The 26093-nt window shown below is 36.8% G+C and overlaps 4 protein-coding genes across 4 annotated transcripts; 2 read left to right on the forward strand and 2 right to left on the reverse strand.

Annotated features, from left to right (window-relative positions):
- The first annotated feature begins 19 nt into the window (after nucleotides 1-19).
- On the forward strand, nucleotides 20-2172 carry LOC113679967 (COMM domain-containing protein 2). The gene has a single exon (XM_027196952.2). The coding sequence runs from the start codon at nucleotides 95-97 to the stop codon at nucleotides 695-697; it is 603 nt and encodes a 200-aa protein (XP_027052753.1). The 5' UTR covers nucleotides 20-94; the 3' UTR covers nucleotides 698-2172.
- A 2700-nt stretch (nucleotides 2173-4872) lies between these two features.
- LOC113679956 (cell division cycle protein 16 homolog) lies at nucleotides 4873-7284 on the reverse strand. Its single transcript, XM_089187925.1, has one exon. It carries the CDS (start codon nucleotides 7134-7136, stop codon nucleotides 5487-5489), a length of 1650 nt encoding a protein of 549 aa, XP_089044051.1. The 5' UTR covers nucleotides 7137-7284; the 3' UTR covers nucleotides 4873-5486.
- LOC113682715 (uncharacterized) lies at nucleotides 7180-19381 on the forward strand. Its single transcript, XM_089187924.1, has 13 exons — nucleotides 7180-7652; nucleotides 7937-7998; nucleotides 8241-8312; nucleotides 10643-10744; nucleotides 11092-11229; nucleotides 11787-11898; nucleotides 12092-12120; nucleotides 12831-12938; nucleotides 13451-13522; nucleotides 13940-14002; nucleotides 14390-16822; nucleotides 17732-17779; nucleotides 18192-19381. The coding sequence occupies exons 1-12, from the start codon at nucleotides 7583-7585 to the stop codon at nucleotides 17765-17767; spliced, it is 3297 nt and encodes a 1098-aa protein (XP_089044050.1). The 5' UTR covers nucleotides 7180-7582; the 3' UTR covers nucleotides 17768-17779; nucleotides 18192-19381.
- Nucleotides 19382-21065: 1684 nt separating this feature from the next.
- Nucleotides 21066-25477, reverse strand: LOC113682716 (uncharacterized). Its single transcript, XM_027199880.2, has 3 exons — nucleotides 25314-25477; nucleotides 25159-25233; nucleotides 21066-23496 (listed from the first exon to the last, which is right to left on the reverse strand). The coding sequence occupies exons 1-3, from the start codon at nucleotides 25374-25376 to the stop codon at nucleotides 22531-22533; spliced, it is 1104 nt and encodes a 367-aa protein (XP_027055681.2). The 5' UTR covers nucleotides 25377-25477; the 3' UTR covers nucleotides 21066-22530.
- Nucleotides 25478-26093: the final 616 nt, after the last annotated feature.

Below are 26093 nucleotides of genomic sequence, written 5' to 3' on the forward strand. Positions count from 1 at the left end.
TGATTAGTTTCCAGGAATCCTCAACCTGCTTTCAGTCTACACTCCTTTCCTCCATACAGATTCTGTATTGCTTGTCTCGCTTATCAGGATTATTATGCTTCTTATTCTTTCTGAGCAGCAAAAAGAACATTTAAAGTTCTTAACATCTTTGGAACTCGATGTGGTCCTTGAGTTTGCCCGAATATCCCTGGATTCTATTCTCAAAGGCTCTTCGAATCCCAAAATCTTCCAAGCTGCCGCTCAAAAGCTCGCTGTTGAAGTGGACACCGTGAAAAATGGAATTAGTGGTTTACAGCATGTCTTCACAGAGAGTTCTCGCTTGATGGTCGGCGAAATTGATTTTCAAGATTCCATCATGACACTTGGTTTCTCCGAAGAAATGATCGGTGCATTGTTGAAGATGTATTTGGAAAATCGCAAAGAAATTAGGAACATCTTGGGAGAGATGAGCTTGCGAACCCCACATTACCACGACCTGGAATGGAGATTCGATGTAGAGCTTGCCAGCAGGTCACTGCAGCATCAGACAAACCCTGTGATCTTTATGAGGTTGCATACAAAACAGGGAGAGAAGAAGTCCGCAGACATATTTCAAACTGATCCAGTGAACTTGATTCACCTTACTTCAGAGTTGGAAAACGCAATGCAAGAAATGAAAACTGCTCACTGCCGAAGAATTGTTAGAAATATAAAATGAACCGTTGAAATGAGCACGTAGATAGCGCAAAGGACCCATGCTGATATTCTTGTATGTAGTCCAGGAAAACCCTCCTTCCACGGGTGGAATTTGAGGGGGAGGGGAGGGTGGTTTCTAAATATGCTTGCCCAGGGATGCTTAGCCTTAACTGCCTTCAGCAAACTAATCAGTGTCAATAAATTTCTATTTGGGCTAGTCCTGACTATTTGGGGGTCAGATCCAAATGATATCCCAGAAAATTTTTGTTATTCTCTTGACCTGTTTGGTTAATGAGGATTAGCCAGTTATCAGTCTTGCGAACAAAAGGGATGTAACTTACTGTAACTCCATTTTCTTTTTTTTTTAAATCAAAGGGCTATCTTTATGGTTTAAAGTGGCCGATGAAGGATAAGGATTTGGATCTAAAAGACCACATCCTTAACCCTTTAACCCCCACAAGTGACCAAGACAGAATTTCTCCTTACAATATCAATACAATATCAAGCAGGCAAGTGATGAGAATAGAGAAGAATGTCAATCATGGGATGATAAGTTGATCCAATATCAAATTCTCTGAACTAACATCACAAGAATTGTATGGCAGATAGTAAGGAGAATTAGATCTTGGGAGTGAAAGGGTTAAGTGTCTTTGGTTGAGTACCACCCCATCCCCCATCCCCCACCCCCCCTCCAATTTTTTTATTCTCTTGACCTGTTTGGTTAATGAGGATTAGCCAGTCATCAGTCATGTGAATAAAAGGGATGTAACTTACTGTAACTCAATTTTTACCACTGTTTGGAGGGTTTCTTCTTCTTTTTTTATATCAAAGGGCTATCTTTTTTATTAAAAGTGGCCTGTGAAGGATAAGGATTTGGATCTAAGGGGGCCACATCCTTAGGTGTTTTTGGTTGAGTACCACCCACCCCACCCTAAATGAAAACCAACTGGGAGACATTTAAGTTTGATATATCAACTCCACATATCTTTCAACAATCATTTTCTTCTTTGAAGCTCTTGAAAGGACAGAAATTTTCTCTCCATGAACTTATTGTACAGCATATTAGGGTTTAAGGTCAGCTGAGAGAATCATAGCAAAATAGTATCCACTGAATGTTCTGAAAGGTAATAGTTGTGTTTATTATGATTGCAAAAATTTAATGGAAATCTGAGTTAAAATAAGACAGTGAAATATACAAAGGCCCTCTATTATTTTTGAGGTATTGAAAAGTATCTTCATTTCTTTAATCTCAACTTTTTTCCTTGATAGACCCTTTTGTTTTATTTCATAAACTGTGTACAGCACCTCTATTAGTAATTGCTAACTTGGATTACCTTGTATTCAGTGAGGTTATTGTTTAAGACAAAGCTCAATCCTGATAATTGACTTCTGTTTTTTGGGAGTGCTCCCATAAATGTTATCCTCCACTCAGATGTCATCAACAAATCAACAATTTTTGGACATGGTTAAGCAAAATAAAGTGAATTCTTAATGGCAGACTGATGATTTACCATGGAGGAAGACTGAGGCAAACAACGGATGGGTGTGTTACTAACAAATCAGAATATTTTGCAATGGTCTTGTTCAATATTTTATGGAGTTTACCTTCATTATAAGGTATTTTAAGATTTGCAAATCGAATAGCTTATAGAAGTGATCTGCCATTTTCCACTGATAGGGAAAGACATCTACTCATGAGCTGAATATTCTTTGCTGTAAAAGACAGTTTGTTCTTGCATGTGAGCAACATGAATTTGTAGGTAGTTATTTGCAGGTCAAGGGGTGGGTCCTTAGTTAATGAAAAGGGAGAAAAAATGCAAATCTAGATAATCCACTTCGCTGCTTACCTGTTTTGATGTTTTGCTAACAAACCTAATCAAACAAACTGTGAACAGTATAAATTTCAGTATACCTCAGTGTTTCTATAATCAGAAGTTTGCATAATTAATGAGCTTTCTTTTTTAAAAACAACTGCCTTCTAATTAAGGAACACAAGATCAGTTTTTCACAGCAACTGTAGCTTACTCTGAGAACAAGACAACCTTTCCCTGTCTCATAATCTGCACAATCACATGATCTTTAGTAATGTTCTCCCTATAATCCTCTAGAAAATAACTATGCCTTCTAATTAAAAAAACACAAGATTGGTTTCCATAGCTTATGCTATGAGCAAGAAAAAACCCTTTCTTGTCTCATAATCTTGCACATTCACATGTTAAGTAATGTCCTCCCCATAATACTCTAGAAAAAAACCATCCACTGATCTCTTAACAAAGGCTAAAAATGACAGGTGAGCCACTCCTTCAGTACACTTTAATACTACAGAAAATTTCTCTTGTTGAAACCAAAGCCTAACAAACAAAATTGTTTTCTTAAAAAAAAACTTCTGCTAAGTGGACTCTCTAAAATGGATAAGGGACAATAAATCTTTGCCTTAAACAGCATATGCTTAAGTGGTCAGGTGACAGGAGTTGATGTATGAGATACAATCTCCTATTTACAGTTACACAAACATTGATGTTTTTTTTACTGAAGCTAGGCCTTGCCAAAGGATATACTTAGCAAAAGCAGTGTCTAATCACTGACAAATCAAAGGCATAATTGCCAGAGAGTTCATTTGGCAAAACCTCGCATCATAAACTTTTTTTAGACAGGTGGAGTATTTGAGTATTTCCGAAAAATGTTAAGACTTTTGAAGGTTTATGTGGCTAAAATTTGCAATTTTTTTAATTTCGCTACTATTTACTGCCATTGAAAACTTTTGAAAAACAATTATTTCACAAACTGAAGTATACTACCACTCTTTTAGGTGCAACATTATTCTGAAGTTGGTTTCATTCTTCTGTGTCTCAATACTGTATGTTTGCACATTAAGATCCCAGTGTGTACCTGTTTTTTCTTACTAGCAGTGCTTTCAATAAGATTTGAAGAAGGTGGTCACCTCGGTAAAGCACCCACCGGAGGATAACATGAACAACAATTTCCCTCTTGTTATCTAATTACTTCCAATCAGAATAAAATGGCTTCAAACAGAGTTTTCGGTGTTAAACTTCTGTAGATGATCATCACATATTTGTCCCCTTCATAACAATTGTTTAACTGATTGTATTATTTCCAGTCAAAATCTACCTTTAGCTGACTTGTAAACCTGCTCCATGAATTTCACACTTAAGTGCTCTGAAAGGAAATATGGTCACTGTTCAAATTTGAGTCAGTATATTCTTGGAAATTTATGAAATGTACACTGGAATACATTATATGACAATATCAATCATTTTAATCAAAACTTGTTTATAATGCAAATTAAAAGTCAACTGAAAGAACTCTAGGGGATCTCGAGGTGTTTTAGGTCTCACTTCATAAGTTTACTTAAGCTTCCAAAGTTTACCTAGTGATTCACAAGAGAATACTCGCTGGAGCTCTGGCAGGTGCCAGGTCTTATTGAGAGCACTGTACTAAACATGTTAAAACTTCCAGTGAAATTGTAAAGTAGATGCCATTAATTTGTGGTGACCTCGCTGGGACAGACACTTTGCTCTTTCCCTTCAGTGTTCATATTAGAGAGGACTGACAGTATAGCATGTTGCATCACATGTCATGTAAAACATGCCAGCCAACCACAGCATGGTAAATTTTTGTCACATTCACAATATTACTATCTGGTGATTTACCCTCCTTAGTGCACAATCATCTTTCCAAGGTGGTGTTGTTTCTCTTTGTTAGCAAACTGTTTCAAATATCATTCTTAACATGTGTCTGATCTGACATAGTTTGATGCTACTCTGGTTTGCAGATTTAATGAATGTAACTGAAGAATTTACAATTCATAGACCCAACGTTTTGACACTCCTGTCTAGTGCCTTCATCAGGGGTGATCTAGACGCTGCAACAAGAGGTCCTTTTATATGATCACTAATTAGTGGCCTTTTTTCTGACGAGGTGTAAATAGGCGTCAGGAAGCAAACTGTCATCATCCTGATGTAAAAGGAGCATGAGCCAAGCCTCCAAACAAAGGCGCTGGTGGTAACACCAATTAGTGGTGATAATTGTAGAAGTATCCCACCCAATTGAAGGTTGAGGAGAGGAAATATGTTTCCAATGTCCTAAAGGCAAATGGCTATACAAAAAACTTTAAAGTTGCTCAAAAACCTTTTCAGACTTTGGGGCATATTTTCGCCAAACCCAAGGATCCTGTCATGAAAGAACAACGAACCAACGCCATTTATTCTATTCCTTGCAATGACTGTGACAATGAATACATCAGACAGACCACGGTACACGGTTAAAAGAGCACCAAAAAGCGGTATTCCTTTGCAAAAAGGAAAATTCAGCTTTATTGGGCACACATGCCTAACTAACCATACAATTGGGTGGGATAATTCTAAAATCATCACCACTAATTGGTGTTACCACCAGCGCCTTTGTTTGGAGGCTTGGCATATTAACTCTGCCCATGCTCCTTTAAATCGTGACGATGATGGTTTGCTTCCTGACGCCTATTTACACCTCGTCAGAAAAAAAGGCCGCTAATTAGTGATCATATAAAAGGACCTCTTGTTGCAGCGTTTAGATCACACCTGATAAAGGCACTAGACAGGAGTGTCGAAACGTTGGGTCTATGAATTGTAACTTCTTCGGTTACATTCATTAAATCTGCAAACCAGAGTAGCATCAAACTATGTCTGATTGTCCACCTGGTTGCCATGTGAACTTTAATATATGTGTTTGATCTGTTAAGCAAATAAGTGAATACAGTGGTTGAGTAGTTCATTGTTGTATTGTTTGATAAACAATCTTCTTCCCCATATTGCTCAGTCACTTTCCTCATCAGATCTGTTATCCATTTCCATGCTAATATCATTGTCTTCTTTCACTTTTGTGTTGACCTCAATTGTTAGCTGTTCAAGAGTTTCACCTAGCATGTGAACACTAAAAGTATCCTCTCGTTGAATACCAAGTGCCTTATGGAAATAGCCTATTGCTTCATGGTGATTTCCTAAGAGGCTATTGACAAAGCCAAGTGCAGAGAAAGTGGAAGCTTTGTTTGGAACAAGAACAAGTGCTTGCTTGTGGTATCGTAATGCTTCTTGGTATCTCCCTAGCTTGCGGCAGGCATGGCCAAGGTTACTGAGCAGTGTCTCCCAAGTTTCTGAGAGAACTTCCCCGCTAGTGATCTGTGCTTTCTGGAGAGCTGCCTTGAAGTTCTTTTCTGCAGAAAGATAATCTCCATTTTGAAAGGCAATCACGCCCATCTCTTGCTTCACAAAAGGATCATCTGGTGAAAGAATTAAAGCCTGTTCAAAAAATCTCTCAGCCAGTTTTGCATTATTGGTTTTTCCATACTCCAGGCCAATATAGAGAAGAGGCAGATGGCATCTTGGCATTAGCTTAGAAGCTGCAAAGTAAGCTGCCATTGCTTGATCATGCTCTCCTTCTGCTGCAAAAGCATGCCCAAATGCAAGCCATGCTGGTCCATAAACTCGTTCTATACTGGTAGCTTTGCTGAAGTACCTCCTAGCCTGCTCATACTTTTCAATGACATAGTAATAACAGCCAACTGCATACCAAGCGACAGCCTTTTGAGGATAGTTATCAACAAGCTTATGTCCAAGGTAGAATAGCTCATTCGTTTTCTTCAGTTCTACCAGGCAGGTGATATGAATGGGCAAGCAAGCCTCATGATAAGGATCAGACGTCAGGACAGCAGATGTCATCTTGTATGACTGATAGTAACTGCAGTTGTAAAAGTGCCGCTCAGCCATTCCAGCAACTACATCCAGGTTGTCGTACAGGGTTTCCAAACCAGGAGGTAGCTTTGGGTCAATAGGTTTGCAGTACCTCTTCACCTTGCCTTCGTACAAGAACTTTAACAAATCAACCTCTTCAGGCATGCATTGCTCTGAGAAAGGCAGGCAAGACAGCAACTCTCGTTCCTCCTTATCGGTCAGCATGTGATGAGAAACAAGCAGATCAAACGCTTCAAAACAATGCACGTCATTTTTGAGCGCATCTTTGAAACAATCTGTGGCTAAAGCTCGGTTATCCATAGCTTCATACACGACTCCTTTTAACAAACAAACTGCACTTTCGAGCTTTTTCGTTCCACCGACAAAGCAAATCTCCGCTAGATCCTTGTCTGCCGACTCTTTTTGCTCCATATCCAGGACTTCCAGAGCTTCTTTCCACTGTTTACATTCTGCATGGCACTTGGCAGCCAGATAGCGGCAAGCGAGGCTCGTTTGAAGAACACCTCCTCGGCTCCTTAAAACGTGCGAAGCTCGATGGAATTGAGCAGTAAGAAATAAAGTTTGGGCAAGCCAGTAAACATCTTGGATGTCTCCATTAGACAGGGATACAGCTTTATCTGCCCAAAATAAAGCCGTTTTGTACAAATGCATGTCTATATATTGTCGAACAAGGTTACGAAGTTGAGAGATATCAACCTTCCCGCCAGTCGCCATGTTGGATTTTTGGGGAATACCGCTTGCACGTCATAAATTTACCGTTGGCGTAAAATTCTTTTGTGGGGGTGTGGAGAAGGGAGTTTAAAAAATATTGATCTACTAATTTAGTTATCTTTTAGTCCTTTGATTTTTGCTTCCCTCTGAATCAAAGTTATATACCTTATGTATGGTTCTGCATTATCGATATTTCAAATCAATTCTCAAACTTTTATTCCTTATTGATTCGTCCTTTCAGCTCTTGGCACCTCTCCCCACAGGCCAATTCGACTGGCCTGCAATAGTGGGGAAATGGCCGCGAATTGAGGAGGAATGTAGTTAATGAGTAGTTTTCCCTTTGATTTCTTCACCGCCGTGTCCTCATGAGGTTTATGGTTGCCATATGTTACGAGATATTGGTTAGTTTCTGTTGAGTTGTGGTTATTACAACTCCAGGTTTTGCGATCATGTCTTCCGGAGAGAAACTTCCCAAAGGCAAGAGCAAGAAAGCTGCTCCAAAGGCCAATTCTACAAAAGGTAAGACATTTTTTATGTCTGTTATGAAATTCGTTATCAGATAATGAACCTGGAGCCAATTGGTAAGTAAATTGTTGTTTAATAGTGCTGTTGAGAGACATCTAAACTTCACCAGGATGAAATGTAAATTTATTGTTTTCAACCATGTATGACATTCCAGTCAGTCTTACCGCCCTCCCGCTCAAATTGCGTGATCCACGTCTATGAAAAACGTTAGCGAAAGATTGAAATATCTTTTTCGATTCGATACCATCTATCTCTCTTTCTTTTTTCTTAATAACTAGGTAAAGAACCTCAGCTGAACGACCATCGATTCCGAGGAGAAGGAGTAAAATTCAAATGCAAGGTAAGTTCCTCAATGTCTTCTCCTTCACGATTTAAACCAAATAGTTAAAACTGTGAATCGCCAACGCGTCAGTTCGATGTTGGTTAGAAGCATACTATAATTTCAGTGTTATATTATTTTACGTATAGTAACGTTCAACAGATCTGCGATAGAACAATGATACAAATTTGTAAACAGTTAAAAGGTGATGTACATTTCAATATGTACAATTGTTTCATAGCTGTTGTCTTTATTTCTTGTAGCTTGTAGGCACAACAGATGTAAACAATGCGAGAGGAGATGCAATGTGTGCAGAGGCCATCAAGAACTTAAAGGTTGGTAGTTGCTAGTGTTTCATTTTAATTGTGATGCATACAACTTTACCTAAAGTATCTTCAATTTTTTAGTTATTTTTTTACAAAAAAAAAAACCTCTATGTTAGTGGGTATAGTGGTATGTTGCTCACACCAATCAGATTGCTGCATAAGGGTATGTATCTTGCCCAAACAGATTGCTGTATTAGGGTATGTATCTCACGCCAATCATATCACAGCTTTCTTGCAAATGATATAATGGAATCAGGTGGCTGTGCACAAAGAATGACATGCACCATAAATTTTGGGCTAATTTGATAAGTGTTGATAATTTTTTTTTTCCTTTCTCTTAAGGTGAAGTGATGCAATATTTTTTGCCCATTTGAAAGTAACACAAAGTGTCCCATCTCAACCTGCCCAGCTAAAAAAATAGCCCTTGTATGCTACACATGCCCATGTTTGTAATCAGTCATGGAAATCTTGTTTTTGATTGGTCTTATGCAGGCTCAGTTTTCAGTTAACTGTTTCTTAATTTCATTTAGTTACTTAGTGTTTAGCATCTATCTGAAGTGAACATTATTCACTTGTGTTTTTGCATATTCACAGTTTCTGTCATTAAGAAAAGACAAAATCTTTTCATCACAATCTTGTTTCTCTTGCAAGTTGTTAGTTAATAATAAGAATTGGTAACAGGGCCAATAGTAATAGGTGAATCAAATTCAGTCTGTAATCATACAAGTGACTAACAGAACTGGATGACAGCAAAACTGGATTCTGATTTGTTAATTATCTCAAATATGGTTACTGAGTGAATTGGACAACAAGAAGTCCTAGTATAATTTACTTTTAATTACAACAATTTCTGAGAAAACAACTGTTTTTTTTTTACATGGGCTTCCCATTCCAATCTTTGAACACTTAACCATTTACAATCTTTGACAAAAGTGTAATAGAAAGCTTTAGGTTTTGTCTAATGTACCAAATTCTTCCATTTGGGGAAATCCCCAGCTTTGAATGAAAGTGGTGCCGTGGTGACTATAATCAAGTCTGTGAGTGGTGGATTAATTTGAGTTCATTGATTGACTGATGTAGCTGTTGGATTACAACTCTAGAGAAGAACTAAGAAAAAATACATTTGTTCATCCACTGTGGCCAAACACTTCTGCTATTTTTTAGTGATTTGCCATCTGAGTTGTAATTTCAACTTACCAGAACAATTGTTAGTGGGAAGTTAACAGCCAAGTAGGGTGAAGCAGTTTGGCACCAAAACAGGTTTAACTGCCATGGCAATGCATAGTTTTTAGTCATGGTTATCCCAATAATTTATTTTTTTCACTCAGTTTGAGTTCTAACTAGCCAAGTTGGGTGAAGCAGTTTGGCACCAAAACAGGTTTAACTCCCATGGCAATGCATAGTTTTTATTCATGGTTATCCCAATAATTTATTTTTTTCACTCAGTTTGAGTTCTAACAAGCTACTTTGTTCTATTTTATCAGAGGTTTTTTTGATTGGTGATTAGTTAGGTTTGGTTTAAGAGACTCTGTTAAGAAGGTATTAAGTTCTCCAAACTCAGATGGTGATCACTATGCCAGTGCATTCTTATTATCTGGAAAATAGTTTCTTTTTTGGTTAGATGTAACTGTAACTTTTATGTTATTTTAATGCAAGTAGTCTATTTCTCACAGTTTCCATCTTTAGAAAAATACTATCAAATGTTTGTCCTTTCTTTGTAACTTTTCACAATTTTGTTTTATAAACCTTTCTCACTCTTTTTTTGTTTGTTTTTTTTTTGGCTGTTTGGACAAATTTTATAAGGTTTCTTTGGAGCGAAAATTTATAGTTCATTATTATGTATTTCCTAAAGTTTTTGTCTTGATCAGGGTTTATTTGAGGAATTGGCTAAAGAAGGCCCAATGGCTCCCCTTCTTAAATTTTGAGGGACCCTTTTCCAAGAGATGGTTCCAAGAAAAGGGTTACCATAACAAGGGTTCGAATGTACCAGTACCTGTATTGTCACTTTAGTGTGTAAACTAAAAAGAGAACAGATACAGAAGTTTAAAATACTATGAAGTTTAAAAAAAGTATTGTAGCTATCACATCAATTTTTTGCACCCCATTTAACACCCAGTCGTAAGTCTTGTGGGACATATTTTTTTGTATTGTGGAAATCCTGGAAAGCTTTTTTCTAGTATAGACTGTGGTGATAAAATTGCCACCAAAATGTTGGTCCTCTCTTTGTGTATTTCAAGTACATTTATTATAAACCTTTCTCATGGTAATGGTTGGTTTTTTTGTTGCTTGTTTGCATAACATTTGATAACATTATTTTGTACTTAAATTTTCTAATCCAGGCACAAGCCTTAAAGCTGAATAAAGAAAGCAGGGAGCACAAGCAGAAAATAATATTTTATACCTCTTTGAAAGGAATCAGGATAGTGGATGAGAAGACTCAGGTAAGTCTATGTCTAGCTACAGGGACAAATACACTGTCATGAGTCTCGTCAGGCTGTCACCTAGTTAAAATTGGCAGTCTCTAAAGTTAATTTTTAACAATATTTGAGGACAATTTTCAGATGGTTATGTTACCATCTAAAATCTGGGAATTTTAAGTATTTATGGTAATGATGGGGTAAAAATTATATGGTGTCTGAAGCATAAATATTCATTAAGGTCAACTACAAGATGATAACAAGACAATAACATCAAGGGCATGGGATAAGTTAATGGATGTTCACTCTGTCTGAGTAACAAACATGATGTTAGTCTGTAGAATTGAAATCATTTTGGTATGTTTTTGCAGAAAGTGCAGCATGAACATCCAATCAATAAGATATCATTTATCACTCATGACCCAGAAGACAAGAAAGTATTTGGATATGTGTGTAGTCAGCCCTGTACTACTGGACATAAACTTTATGCTATTAAGTCTGAAAAGCCTGTAAGTATACTATGTTAATCTTGAATTAACTTTAAAACAATCAGAGAATAATTAATAGGTACTTGTAGATATGGAATTTCTGCAGTGTTCAACTTCATGACTCACAAGTGAGCTCAGAGAAGAAGTTAGGTATCAAGTATAGCACTGTATCTAGTATAACACCGCAGTTTATATATAAAGATTCTTCTTGTATAAGAAGTAAGGTTTGAAATTGGAGAATATTGCTTGAGGAATATTCCCCAATATTTCAGAGTTTTAGCTGGGGCATATGTGATTGTCTAATGCATTTAGACCAATCGTGTGAGAGAAAAAGTATCACAACTGGTGATATTTGTCAAGTGATATCCCCCAATTTTCAAATATTTTATCCAATATGATAAAAGTCTTTTTGTGAAAGATGACAAGTGTGATCAGGTAATTCTGCATAAACTGTATGTTCATTGTTGCTCACAAGTATTTACTGAAGTCTTACATCTCCAAAAATTCACTTCACCTCATGGAAACTTTGTCATGATTTGCAATCACTTTCCTTATGTTTCATAATTCATTCTTCTCAGGCAGGGAGTGTCACTGGTACTTTGTATGAATTGTTTCAAGTTGTATTTAGACTTCGACAAGAGGCTGGATTAACAAAAAAGGTTCCAAACAATGCTTCTCAGGTTTCAAATGGTAAAATTATTTGTATTTTTGTCTTTTACTTTCTATATTGATTAGTGTAATAAGTAGGGGTAATTGTTTCTATTTAAAATCAAGACTCATTGTGAGTAAGACAGTTAATATTATATATGTGTAGCTCATAAAATGATAATGGTAATTTAGTTATGATAATTACAATTTTGATTTTTATTATTGCTTCCTTCAGGTCCAAGCTCACAAGAAGGAATTTATGAGGTGCATGGAATAACTTTACTCACTAGTTTTGAATTGTTTATGGTGTCATTTAAAATTGATATTAATTTGGTCAAAAAGGTCTTTGGTGTTAGATAGCTAACAATTATTCACTGAAGTGAAGGTGAATAATGGTGGATATTTACTAAAGCGTGAAGTGGCAAGGTAAATATTCAAGACTTTTAGCGACACTGAGGTAAAGAGTTGTTTTGGTATAATCCACACAGATTTAAAAAAAAGTTCATTTCTGTCAATATACCAAGAGATGGTCGGAAATGAAATTGTTGATCAACATGCATTTTTGTCTCTTTGGCTGCTTGGAGGTGATAAGTACTTGCTACTCACTTCACAGCCAACGTGGAATTGTTTTCTTTAATTAAGTCTTATGTTGATTATTGTCAGTATAGAACAAACTGGATCTGGTATTTACCAAAAAATGACTTAAAAAAAGAAAATGCCAGTCTTATCAGCAAGAGCTGTTATTTTTGTTTATTCTAGGGGTGATTATCTCTCAATAATTACTGAAAGTCAGGAACAGTTTCAATTTTTTGAAATAGTTTAAGATGGGAAAAACTGACTACAATATCACTTAGGGTAGATTGAAAGTCAATAACGAATGCAGCTTACAGTTGTGTAACTTGATCAGTGCCTTGTGATTGTCAGTCTGTAGTATGGTAAGAGTTACACATGTATGTGCAAATGCTTTTATCCAGGTGCCTTACAAAAATGGTAACAATAAACAAGCTACATCCAGTGCACAAGTTGATCATGAATATGAGCCAGTGAACATACCAGTGAATAAAACTGATTCACATTATAAAGTAAGTCATTCTTAGCCAGGGGAGGATAATTTTCAGAAAAGCTATTGGTGCATAATCTGAACGCTTAGAAGACTCAGAAAATTATTAGTGAAACTGAAAACAAAGGGAAGATGTGTGGAATGGGTGTTTCTAAGAAAAAAGCCAATCAGAGGCAAGAAATCTTAGCTGTACACAGTAACATGAATTAGTCTTGTTCCATAATATTGTTTTTGCAACACTTCCTCATTTGAATTTGCATTTGTTGACTTCCCATGGGATGGATTTAAATATTAACCAGAGCTGCACAATATGGAATCTGCAGATTGTATACAAGGTCTAGTCACTCACCATGTTCCCTAACTTAGAAACTACCAAATATTTCAGAACAGTTTTTTTTATTTTTGTAGTAAATATGGCATACAGGACAACTTGGTCCCTGATCTACATGGTCAAAATCATTGTTTTTTACTTAGCTTATTAGAATGCAGGATTTGATAAGATAACTGGCTGAGTTGTTGTTCATGTATCATTAGGTTCCAAGGACTCCACCTGTTCAACCAAAACTTTCAGAACCTCCTTCTGAAAGTGACAGAGAGGGAACTGAGGTTGGTTTGATGATATTTAGCCTTTGCACTCACAATTCGTGAGTGGCTCATCTAATGGCTTAAGAGATAATCTGGTCAATTTCCTCTTGACTAATGTGACATTTAGTACCTTGGAACTGTTTGAATCTCTCTGACTAGAATTTACTATAATTTGGTTCTTGAATAGTTGACTACTAAATTTTTGCATAGACTTTGATAGTATCTAGGACTGGCATATTGATTGTAGAAGAGAAAAAAAGATCTTAGTTTTATGGAGAGGTTTTGCTGTTGGCAATGTGTATCTTTTGTGCAAAATGACTTACTTAGTTGATATTGATCATTTAATTATTGGTAGAAATGTGTCATGACAACACTTGCAGTACTTTTACAGCAGTCTGTAATTGTGTAATTTGACCGGTTTCACATTATTCTTTACAGGCAGCACCCTCAACAGGTTTTCCAAGTTCCTCTTCTCTTCTCAGTCCAGTATTCATGAATAAGGTATTTATCACAATGCTTTACAGGCACTGCAACTTTTACAAAGGCTTAAAGTCAAAATAGCCATTAGGAATGGGGAGAATGGAAATAGCAATTGTTTTGGTTTGCAGAGCATTGAAAGGTTAGTAGTAGAACATCCATATACTGGCTCTTTGACCACTGATGTGAGATTCAATTGGAATTTGGATTCTTAGTCTTTTTTCAGGGAAAAAGGGTGAACTTTGAGAAAAACTGTCGGCTAAGTTCACCAATAGCAAACTTGGCCCACTTGTGTTGCTAGGTGTATAATTTAGCCCTGTCTACAACAATCAAATAAGAGTGCATGCACCACTGAACCATCCTGCTTGCTTCCTTAATGATGTTTTCTAATGAAATATTTTGCCTTTGCAGGATCCTGATCAAGTTTCACAGGTATCCATGGAGTCACCATTTCCAGCCCATGATGGCACCAGTGCTGACTTGGCATTCTTCAGCTCCTCTGTGTTTGATCATGCAGCAGGTGAATCAGGAGCAGCAGACACAGTATCTGTGGCATCAGCTGACATATCAGTAGTGAGAAGTGGTTCAGTGTCCTCTGGATCATCAGAGACACATTCTCAACACACTAAGAGTGGACACTCAAGGAGTGGTTCTCTGGTGAATCAGATGGGTCCTAATGAAGGATCTCAAGCTGAATTTGCTACTAACTTTGATGAAACAAATGTGTGGACTCCCTCCTTTGGTAACAATGATGGACAGGAAGGAGACGAGGCACCAGAAAGTGGAAGCCTTGAAAACAAAGTAGCTCTTTTCCCCCCTCTTACTGATGCTAAGAGAGAGGACCAAATAGAGATGCCAGCAGCTTTGGAGACATCAAGTGGTTTAGAAGGCATTTCAGACCCTTTTGCGCCATCAGATGGGTCCACAAGATTGAATGAAATAGCCCAGCCTACTGGTGATAATTTGTTCACTGAATCATTTGCAACATTCGAAGTATCATTTGACAAAGCTGAGCTGAAAAATAACAAAGAGAACCCCTCCTGTTATGACCCCTTTGCTGCCTCAAGTGGTCTTCAAGATAAGGACACTGCCTTTGGAAGTGCTCAACAACAGCACAACTCTGCCAGTGTCCAAGATCAAAGTCAAGAAGACAATGGTGATGAGGAAACAGTTGACTCTGAGAGGTCAGATAAAACTGTTGAAAAGGCAGCTGTAAGTTTCTCTTGGGACAATGCATTTGAAGATACAAACACAACTTCCCAACCAGAAACAACTCAGAGCACTACTACAACACAAGGACAGTTCTCTTGGATGGAAAGTTTTACTTCTGAGGATGTTGAAACTTTGCCAAAAGCTGACCCTGTAACTTCAACTGGAGTTTTTTGGGATGATACCTTTGGTGAAGCTGTGGCAGCTGAAAAAGAATCTTCCAACCAAGCAGAGGAACCTTTCTCATGGGATAATGCCTTTGGTGGAATGGCTGCAGATAGTAGCAATGAGCAGTTTGACCAATCATCATTTGGTGATCCTTTTAGTGTTTCATCAACTGTGGAGTCTAGTACTGGTCCAATTGATGTGTCACAGCAAAGTGATCAGCCAGCATCACAGCATGCTATCTCTAATGATCTTGAATTAGGTGGCTCAGTGTCTAATGTACAGTCAGAGTTACAGGCTGATGTTCCTCCTGATGAAGCACTTCCTGCGCCTGCATCAAAATCTGAAAGTGACACACTTGTCTCAGATACTCTGGGATCTGGTGATCAACCTGGAGATCTATTTGAAAAGCTGAAGATTTCTTTTCAAGGTCCAGACAACCAGAAGAAGGCAGATATTGAAGAAAGTGATGAAAGCTCAGAGCCTGAAATCAGTAAACTTAGTGAAAATGTTTTATTTGGTGCAGAAAATGCTTCAAATGAATTGGGGGCTAGTGAAAACAAGGACACAACTAAGGTAATGAATCAGATGGACAGTGCTTTAAACTTAGCAAATGAAGAATCTCCACCCTCAGACACCAAAGAGGAAGAGGTCAAGAAAGAAAAAGATGGAAATTCAGAGCTCCATATCCAGGAATCAAGTTTTTCAATCTCCCAACGTTCCATCTCTCCAACTGTCCCTCCTCCTCTTCCACCACGCCCTGCATTATCAGCCCCTCCTCTCCCAGCCAGACCAGCAAGCTTCAACTCAACTTTGTCACCCAGAATTTCCCCTTTCAGTCCCCAGACATCCACAGGGCCACCAGCATCAGACTCTCCACATCAAGGGAAGAGGAGCAGTGCAAAGAAAACCCCTCCTGCACTGCCACCTAGAGTAGATTTGAATGAGAAATCACAGAACAAGTCTTCAAATGTAACAGAGGCATTTCCAGATCCATTTGGTGGAGATGTATTTGGTCAGAAGTTTAATGATAACAAAGTGATAACTCAAGATGGAACCTCTGATTGGGCCACATCATGGCCTAATTCAGTGGAAGTTTCCTCTGCAGAGAAAGGCAAAGACCTTTCTGATCCTTTCAGTGAAGACTTTTTTACAAACTTTGACTTTCCTCAAAAGTCTAGTGGGGAAAGTATTAAAGTTGATCCTTTTGGTTCAACAAAAGTACCCTCTGAAATTTTTCCATCAGAATTGGAAAATCAAGATATGTTTGCACAGTTTACCCCTGCTAAAGGGGAAGGTGTATTTGACAGTGGAGATCCTTTTGAAAATGACTCTTTTGCAGCATTTCCTGCAAATGATCCTTTCAGCGATATAAGTGACCCTTTTGCAGACAAAGGAGTTTTAGGCGAGGATCCATTTACTGATAGTCCACGAAAGCCACAGTCTGGGAATGCTTTCACTCTCAATGAGGTTTGTATTTGTATTTTTATTTGTATTTTTTTTTCTCAAGGATTGGTGGATTTCATAGTCTTTTAATTACTCAATGGTCTGACTTGATGAATCTTACATTTTCACTCCACCATGGTGTGAGATTTGCATTCTATTGGTTTTTTTACTGAATTAATTTTTTTTTTCTTCATGTGTGAGCCGGCGGTATTCTTCAAATCTTGTCATCTGATTGGTTCCAAAATTTTTTCATTCATAGAGAGTCTTGCCAAAATTACAGCCCTAGAAAAAAATAAAAACCTTATTCACCAGCCTAGGTCAGTCCATATTGGGAAAGACTGTGCCCTGTCTTAAGTGCTGCCTTCGGCCTATGGCCTCAGATGGTATTTAAGACCCCAGGCACAGTTTTTCCCAACATGAACCTCCCAGCTGGTGAATAAGATATATTTATTACTGGCATTATTGTGGTTATTTTTATTATCAGTTAATCAAATTCATCATTAAGGTATTCATTATCATAAAGGGAGGTGTGGCATTATGTAAGTAGATGATAACCATTTGAAAAAACACAGCATTTTGGAAATGTCACCACATTGTTTTCTTGGTCAAAATAATCAGAATTGACCTTTAGAAATAGCTTGATGTGGGTTAGAAGAAAATCATGCAGTGTTATGCAAATAGTTTGTTTAGATTGGAGCCAATTGGAATGTCCTAGCTTGCAAACTTTCACGATTTTAGAAGTCAAACTTTGTTACATTCTCTCATTTTTTTAACAAAAAATTTTCATTTGAGATTTGTCAAGACAATGTTATTTAATATTTACACATTTATGCAGAGGAATAGTTCTCATGTTTGTCTTTAAAAATAAATATGTATATTCTTGATGATCTGGGAGGAATGGTAATAATTTTCTCTTTCCTCATGTGTGTATAGAGCTTGGTGGCATCTGATGAAGATTCTTATGCCTGAGAAACATTGCAGGTATGTATTTGTAACATTTTACCACAATGAATTGATCTGAATATTAATAGTGGGAGGTCCTGTGATTTTAGCAGCCTCCACCATTTAGTGGTCATACATAGAAGAAGGATTTAAAGTTTCCCGTAATGAGGGTAACAAAGGGAGGTCCAGTCAATTTCTGGCTTTTTTAAAAAACATCAAATTTTAAAGGTGTCAAAACTTTATGATGTTACATTATCATGATAATACCCCTCTGTTGATATACTTCTCTATTCTCATCACTTGTGACTGGGAAAATGTAGCAGAATATGCAGAGAAAAGTTACTTGTCTATCAATGTCAGGAGTTGTTAATGAATGTGCTATTGTTCTATTTCGTTTTTTTGCTTTGATGAGAAGATAGCTATTTGACCCTAGCATATTTCATCCTTTCAGTGACAAGATGCTAAGTGCCATTGCATTGAAGGTCTTGCATATTTTTACTGACAGATGTGATGTTTACTTATGGATTGGATTAATTATTTAATATGCAGTATCAAATGCATGTAACCTTTTTACCTTAAAATCAGGGTATTAAGATTATTAAGTTAAAGACAATATAGTTTTAACATTCAAAGATGGATAATCTGGGTGTGTAACCTTGGTACTGAAAATGTGTTTCTGTAATCTAAATATCAGTGGCATGTGACTCTTCACACCATTTTAGTTTCTTTGGGTTATGACATGCACATGCCATATCAATTTAATAAGACAGAAACAACAGTTTGATTAATTCATGAATGCATCAAGGTCATGTATACAAACTTACTGCAGATGGAAAGCAATAATATTGTCATCAGCCAACAACTTTTACGGGTAATCACAAGTTTATTGTGTAAAGAAGGCACAAACCAAGCATACTTACTGAATTAACAATTTGCATGCTGTTTTGATAATGACTATTTTGAGACAAACTTACAGTTTACAAGTAATTTTCCTGTTATGACTCAGTTGAGGTCCTGTCTGAGGGTAGTTGAAAACCAAGGCTGAAAATTAGAAATTATTAAAACAGGAGTACTTTGTTACTAAATATTAAAAAAGAATCCAGCACTATATAGAACAAATTTATCACAATATGACAGCAAATTATTTTACAGTTTTGTATGTCTGCCTCTGCTCACTGCAAAGTGTAAATAGCATTCTGACATATTAGTAACTCTACTGTGTTATATTTCCTAATCTTAGGAATGATAATATGCTGAATATTCTGATCAGTGGCAAAAAATATAAAACAATTGGCAATTTGTTGGTCAGAGTGTATTTTGTAGACATCCCTCAAGAAGTTAACAAACAATTTTTTTTGAGGGTTTGAGTTAGGATTTTGTTATTGCTGCTGTAGTTAACAGTGTTTGTTTATAAAACATATGACAATAATATTACTTTGATAGTGGCTTGTGATTAAAGGAGTACTAAAATACTGAATTTTAAAATGAAAATTGTGTTGTTAATACATTTCAAAGACAGTACAGCTAGATAATACTATGTTATGTTATATATGATTGCCAAGCACATGCTGTGAATGTTAATTCTGATGGTAACTGTTGTTAACGCGTATGTTTTATAGTGCATTAAATTTGAAAGAAATATGATGTAGACTTGGCAGTTAATGTAAATTGCTTTATCCAAGAGAAAACTACCATTGGCATGTGTCACCTTTTCACTCCAAAGATTTGTGTCAAATCTCCAGTTTGTTTCCCATACATTTGTCCCAATTTTAACTTTGATAAATTTTGTGTGAGATCAAACCATTATTACCAAGTTGTTTTTCTTCTCTCTTTTCATTGGCTTTCTGCTCAACGGTGTAATGATGCTGTAAGGAGGAATAGGCCATTTTACAGTTGTGTACTTAGTTGCTAAGCCTTTGATTTGGAGTGAGGCTGAAGGTGACCTTGTTGTGATAGAGACCAGTATTTAGTTAGCATGCTAACAAAGTAATTTGCATTTGAAAAGCAGCAAGGTTTGTATCATAACAAGGTCACCCTTAGCCTCATTCCTGTTAAAGGCTTGGCAACCAAGCACACAACTGTAAAATGGACTATTACTTAATGTGAATTTTAATTGTGGTGATTTAATTAAGTGATAGATGATGTATTCAGTGACTGACACAGGTGTTGTGGGAGAAAAAAAAGGAAGTGCTCCCAATAGGAATTGAACCGATGACCTTCCAATTAGTGCTTCAGATGCTTTACCACTGAACCATAGGAGACTCATGGCAGGCTGGGTCATTTAACCCTTCACCTCCCATGAGTGACCAAGACAGGATTTCTCCTTACAATAACCATACAATGTCAACTAGATAAGTGATGAGAGTAAAGAAAAAGATTAATTTGGGGACAATTAGTTGGTCCAATACTTAATTCTCTGAACTAACATGAAAAGAATTGTATGGTTGATAGCAAGGAAAATTACAAAGTTTATCTGGGAGTTACAGGGTTAACTAGATCACTGATGATAAACTTCCTGCATACTTTCCCAAATGTGATGCTTTGGTGCAAGATGATGAAAATGAAGGTGGTAAACGTGAAGCCTGGTGATTCAAGTGAAAGATGATGCATTCAGTAAATGACACAGGCATACTCCAAGAAAAAAAAATGGTCACCTCTGGGAGTTAAACCTCCCACTCCTAAGATCTCACTAGTAATTCTCCTTACTGTCTACTATATAATTCCTATGATATTAGTCTAGAGAATTTGATATTTTTCTTTATTCTCATCACTCGCCTGCTTGATACTGTATAACAATATTGTAAGAGAAATGTTATCTTGGTCACCCATGGTAGTGAAAGGGCTAAGAAGGTCTAAACAAAGTACAATTTTGGCTTATCTAAGAGAAAAGTGGGCATCCTCAGGAGAAATAGACCTCCATTACTTCCCTGGTTTAAAATCTTGACTTTGCAGGAAATTTTGAGAGGTATCCTTAGAGGAACCCATTTGAGCAAGTTATCCATTTCTAGGTTTACTACATCACAGAAGCCCTAGAAATGGATAACTCACTAAAATGGGTTCTTTTTAACATAGTAGGTGGTGAGATAACAAGCAATACACTGTGAAAGTAAGAGGAGGTGTTTTTATTGAGAATTTGACTGTATTTTTGTATTCCTAAGAGGGGTAGTAAATTATTCCCATACAAACTCTTATAATTTTGCTATGACTCCTACTTCACAAGATGATCATCTCAGCTAGAGCTTGAGCAGCCTGTGACTGTTGTAGCACTTTGAGAGCAAACTCTCAACAGCTGAACTGGATTCATATAAAAATGGACAGTAACAAATACATGAAATTAATTGTTTTAATGACCTGCAATCATCTTCAATACACTTCTTTCAAATCCTTTACAGAAGTTAGTTACGGATTATTTACATGGTCGCAAGCATCAGTTAAGATTTCACTCTTAACTTTAACTTTGTAATCCTTGATAGGAATTTACTAACTGTACATGAACAATTGAATGCAAATTTTGGTTTTTAAAAAAGCAAATTCAATGGTTTACATTTTGCCCTTAGGGACAGAAAAACAAACAGTATCAGGTCAGTACAACCTACATTCATGCCAACCGCCATTCAAAAAAATTATCTGAAAATGTAATTTGGTATAGTAACATTACACAACTAACGTTGTCATGATCCATTTTACATGCCAAGAGCACTTTAAACCTAAAATGCACTGGGAATACTGATACAAATGTGTACTTTTGTTGTACTGATTTTGAAGTAATTATCATTGACAAGTCACATATAGACCTGTATTACATTAAAGTAACTATTTGCATTTCAACAAGAAGAATGGGCATGCATGGGGATAGTTTAAAGGATGGAAGGTCAAGCTAGTAATGGAGACAATTTCAAATAAAAATATCAATTGAGGGAGAATAAATTTTAGGGGAAAAAAATTAAAATTTGCACACAAATTAGAAAAAGAAAGGTTTATGCATTAAGTTGGATGAAAATAAAGAGTCAATCTATCTCCATAATATTCCAACCAACTTTTCTAACTAAATCTCTCCACCCTCAGCTAAAGCATTTTTTTCCCTCTGTGAAAATGGCTTACTAATACACAGCTACCTGAAAATTGTCTGGACATTGGGCTTTCAAACTAACCTTAAATACAGGGCTGGAGTAACTCAGTGTAATTCTAAGTAACTGCCACTCAAGCTGATTGATATTAGATGCAAATTAATTAATGCAACATCTGGAAGAAACACTGCTACATACAAAAAGGTCAAATAGGGTGGAAATTGGAAACCTTCCAAACTTCTGATAACCTTCTAAACTTAAATTCTACTGTCAGTATTCCATTTTATTTGGTATAAAACCTTGTTTGCTACTGTCATCATGATCTACATCTAGTTATACATCCTGATTTGAAAAGTCAGGAAAAAAAATTTCCTAAAATAAGACCACTCTGCTCCTAGCCTTTCCATAACTTTTGTGTTTGCTTAGTGGCAAACAGCTTTTATTAAGTAACACTTAACCTGTGGCACTAATAATAAATAATTTTTGACTGAAACCAGTGACAAACAGAAAACAGTATAACTAACAAAGTTGCATCCAACATTTTGTATTGACATCAAATCTAACAATCACAACACTGAAGTTAACTTATTAACAAGGAAACTATCATCATTGCATTCATATTGTTGGCACAGGTACTAACTACTCATCACATAGTGTAGAAGTAGTGTTTCTAGACTATAAAATGAAATACAATATTAATGAGAAAGTGAGTTGATAATTTGATTATTCAAGTATCACGTAAGGTAAAACTTGTAGCACACCATCCCCAGCAGGCATAACCTCTGTCCAGTCGTACCAAGCACCATCATCACCAAATCTTCCGGTAACTCCATTTGCTTCAACATTTACATCTAACACAAATTCTTTGGCAACAGGTGTTGTGGGCATTTCCTGTTCAACAGGATGTTCTGGCAACATGTTCACTTCCCTTTTGTCTTCATCATGGGAACAACTAACACTATCTGACTTGTTGTTATATCCACTTGAGGTTTCATTAATTTGTAACAAAACACCCTCACTTGTGTCAGTTTGGTTCTCAAACATTTTCTGTGAACTACAAGGAAGATTTACTGGAACATCTGATGACTGATCATTCCAACTTGATTCCATAGTTGCTACTGTGCTCTCACTATTTAATTCATCCAATGTTTTGACACTTGGCTGGGATTCAATTCTTGAATCTACAGAGAGGACATTACTATCGCCAGGGCTCTGTAATGATAAAGTACTTTTGTCTCCACTATGTGGTGTAGGTGGTTGAGAAGGAGAAACTGATGAAATATTTCCTTTATTGTGAATATCTTTGATTAGTGGCAGTAAACCAGAATTTGGAGTTCCAGGATGACTTTCACAATCATCTGATCTTGAGGACACAACAGGAGAGTTTTCTGAGCTGGAGCAACTATTACGTTTTCTTTTAACCCCTCTCTTCTTTCCTTCAAGAATTTTTGATTTTCCTGCCCTGTCAACAGATGGGGAGGCAGGTTTCTCAGGATCCCTAACAGTTCCATTTATCTGTGGTGATGACAACCCACTGCCATTTATCGGAGAGTCTGCATTGCGTAGAGTCTCAAGGTGATTTATCACCAACTTCTGCCACTTTTTTACAAGTCCTTTGGCCCTCTTGGCTAATTCTTCATTTTTTGTTTTCTTTCGAAGAAGGTTTATTGTCTTTCCCAGCCGTGTTTTCTTTTGAGAACGAAAATCATTTGGTTAGTAACTATAAAAAAGAAAGATTAGTTTCTGTACAAACTATTATGCCATGCCGATTGACAAGGGAAATGCTACTGGAAGTTGCAAGAGATACATAAACCTCTAGATACAATTTGATAACTAACTTGACCAAAGTACAATCAACTGGCATAAAGCAGGACCTAGAAGGAAATGACAGCCCAGAATAGGACAACTAAAATATATGACACAAACATGAATTCACTTTGCCATGTTTTGCATGTAAGTTTAATTTCACATATGGTCAAGATACAGATACAACATACTGGCACAATTTTGTCTGTTAGAGATGTGATGGAGAAATAATAAAAATGATATCTAAAGAAGTACTAGTGTTAGCCCAGTGTCTATGATTCTAAATAAGTTACTCAAAATTATGACCCTTGAAAATATTCCAGACATGTAAAAATAAACCACTCAGTTTTACTGTCAAATTCACTGAGTAAAATTTATCAACCGCTATCTCACAACAAGGGCAAATATTACTATGCTCAACAGTACATCAAGCTAAAGGTTTCCCTTTAAATACCGAGACATGAAAACTACCAAGGTCGTTTCACTAGCACCAGCAACAACAGGTTGGCAGTACTAAAAGTTTAAGTTACAGTCCAGGTGATCAAAATCAACATGTGGAAAACGGACACAGTAGTAAGGCCTTTGAGTAGAATAAGCACTTTGTGTAAATTTACAGGCTAGTTGGCATGGGAGATGATAAAGAGTTCCACTTCTACGTTCACGATCGTTGGTGAAATAATGATCTTAATTTGGTATCAGCAAAATGAATCCAAATTTTTTAAAACTTCAAAATATCTTTGGACAGTTGAAAACAAGTTCGGTAGAGTGTGATGTGAAGGAAACGGAGAGCGAGTAATGCGAATTTCACAATCCTGAATGAACGACTATCTTCCGGCAACGCCGATCAAATAGTCACCAAATAAATTTCCCAAATCAGTACAAAAGTAGAAAAAATCAAGAATATACTAGCTTTTCTTCTTAATGATAAATTAACGTAATTCTTGCAATAACATCAGAACTCTATCTAAATAGAAAAAAGTCACTGGATCTTAACTTTCCAGTAAATTTCGATCCCACGATGTGAATTTCACTTTTCGATTGTCCTTCGAAGCTGCTTGGAAAGAAATTGATCAAACTAAAACCACACAAAGAAAAACAGGTCTTTGTTTGATCATAGTCATTTACAGTAATCCGAACTATTATATAGTAATCTGAATCAAGGCATTTTTTGCTGTTTCTCATTTCAGATTCCCCATTTCCAAGAAGACAACCTTGCGTAATTCTCGGAAAAGAATAAACTTCCGTACGTGATGTTCCTAGAAACGCTGATCATAAGAAATTCTCTCTCAGCGATTTAAATGAAAACTTCAGAAACAGCAGACATTGAATATCATATTAAACAAACGTTGGGGGTAAACTCTCCCCGAAGTGTTTCAAATAAATTACGGAAGATCTGAAGCGACGTCCTTCTAACCCTTTCACATGCGGTTTACAACAAGGACGTTTTCCGTCAATTGTTTTACAACCGTAAAAGTCATCAGTCTAACATTTGACATAATTTTAAGATATAATATAAACTGTTAAAATTAAATTTGTTAATTTTACCTCAAGAGCCTCTTTCGTTATGGGAAGGCGCTCTAAAATCGTCACTGCCTCGAGAACAGCCGGCATGTCCAAAACCTAACAGACAACAAGACAGGAAAGAAAACCGTCAATTTCATGGTAGAGAAAAGATTCAAACGAGCTAAAAATTGACTCACATTTCCATCAGTATCTACTACACGGTCTAGGCGGGTTTTAATCTCTTGAGGCGAGTGCTGCATGGAGTTTGCAAGCAAGAGAGGCTATCACCCTGTCCTTCGCCATGCGAGGTAGACCAAGACATGACGGTCGATCAACAAGAACCTACATTATATTATGGGATGCTTGACGTCACACCGCACTGATTTTTATACCAGACATAGAAAAATCGCGGGCTCATTTTTTACAACACTCCTCCACTCGTCCCAGCACTCTCTCTGTTGTTTCCAGAGGAGGTTTTCTTGTTTCGTTTTGTTTTGTGACGAATGCTCCATAAAACATGTTATTTTCATCTCCATCATTAAAAGGTAATAATAATAATAGAAAAATCTATTTAAGGCGGTGTGACAATCCGTAGAGGAAACTGAGGCGAACTTTAACGGCCTGTAAAAAGGTCCTGCCAATATTTTACCGCTGCGAAAAAGCGCGAGGAAAGGTATATTTTCAAAAAGATAAAATGACCCTTTGATAGCACACAAAATTTCAAAGCAGGATTGCATCGCGTTGTCGCGTGCGAGGTTAATTTTTTCATTAATCTAATGCTTTGTTTGCGAAGGGGCAAAAGCCATCCAGGCGGATATTTTGAACTTTTCGATTCTTCGGAGAAAACATCCTGATAGAGCTTTTTGATATAATTTTGAAAAAGGTTTATCAAAAGGGTCCTTTGGGGAAAAATGAAATGAATTACGAAATTTTGCAACTTTCGGCGGAATCTCGATATTTTGAAACAGCGATCAGCG

Source organism: Pocillopora damicornis, chromosome 11 (assembly GCF_964200805.1).
Source record: "Pocillopora damicornis chromosome 11, jaPocDami1.2, whole genome shotgun sequence".
Lineage (NCBI taxonomy): Eukaryota > Metazoa > Cnidaria > Anthozoa > Scleractinia > Pocilloporidae > Pocillopora > Pocillopora damicornis.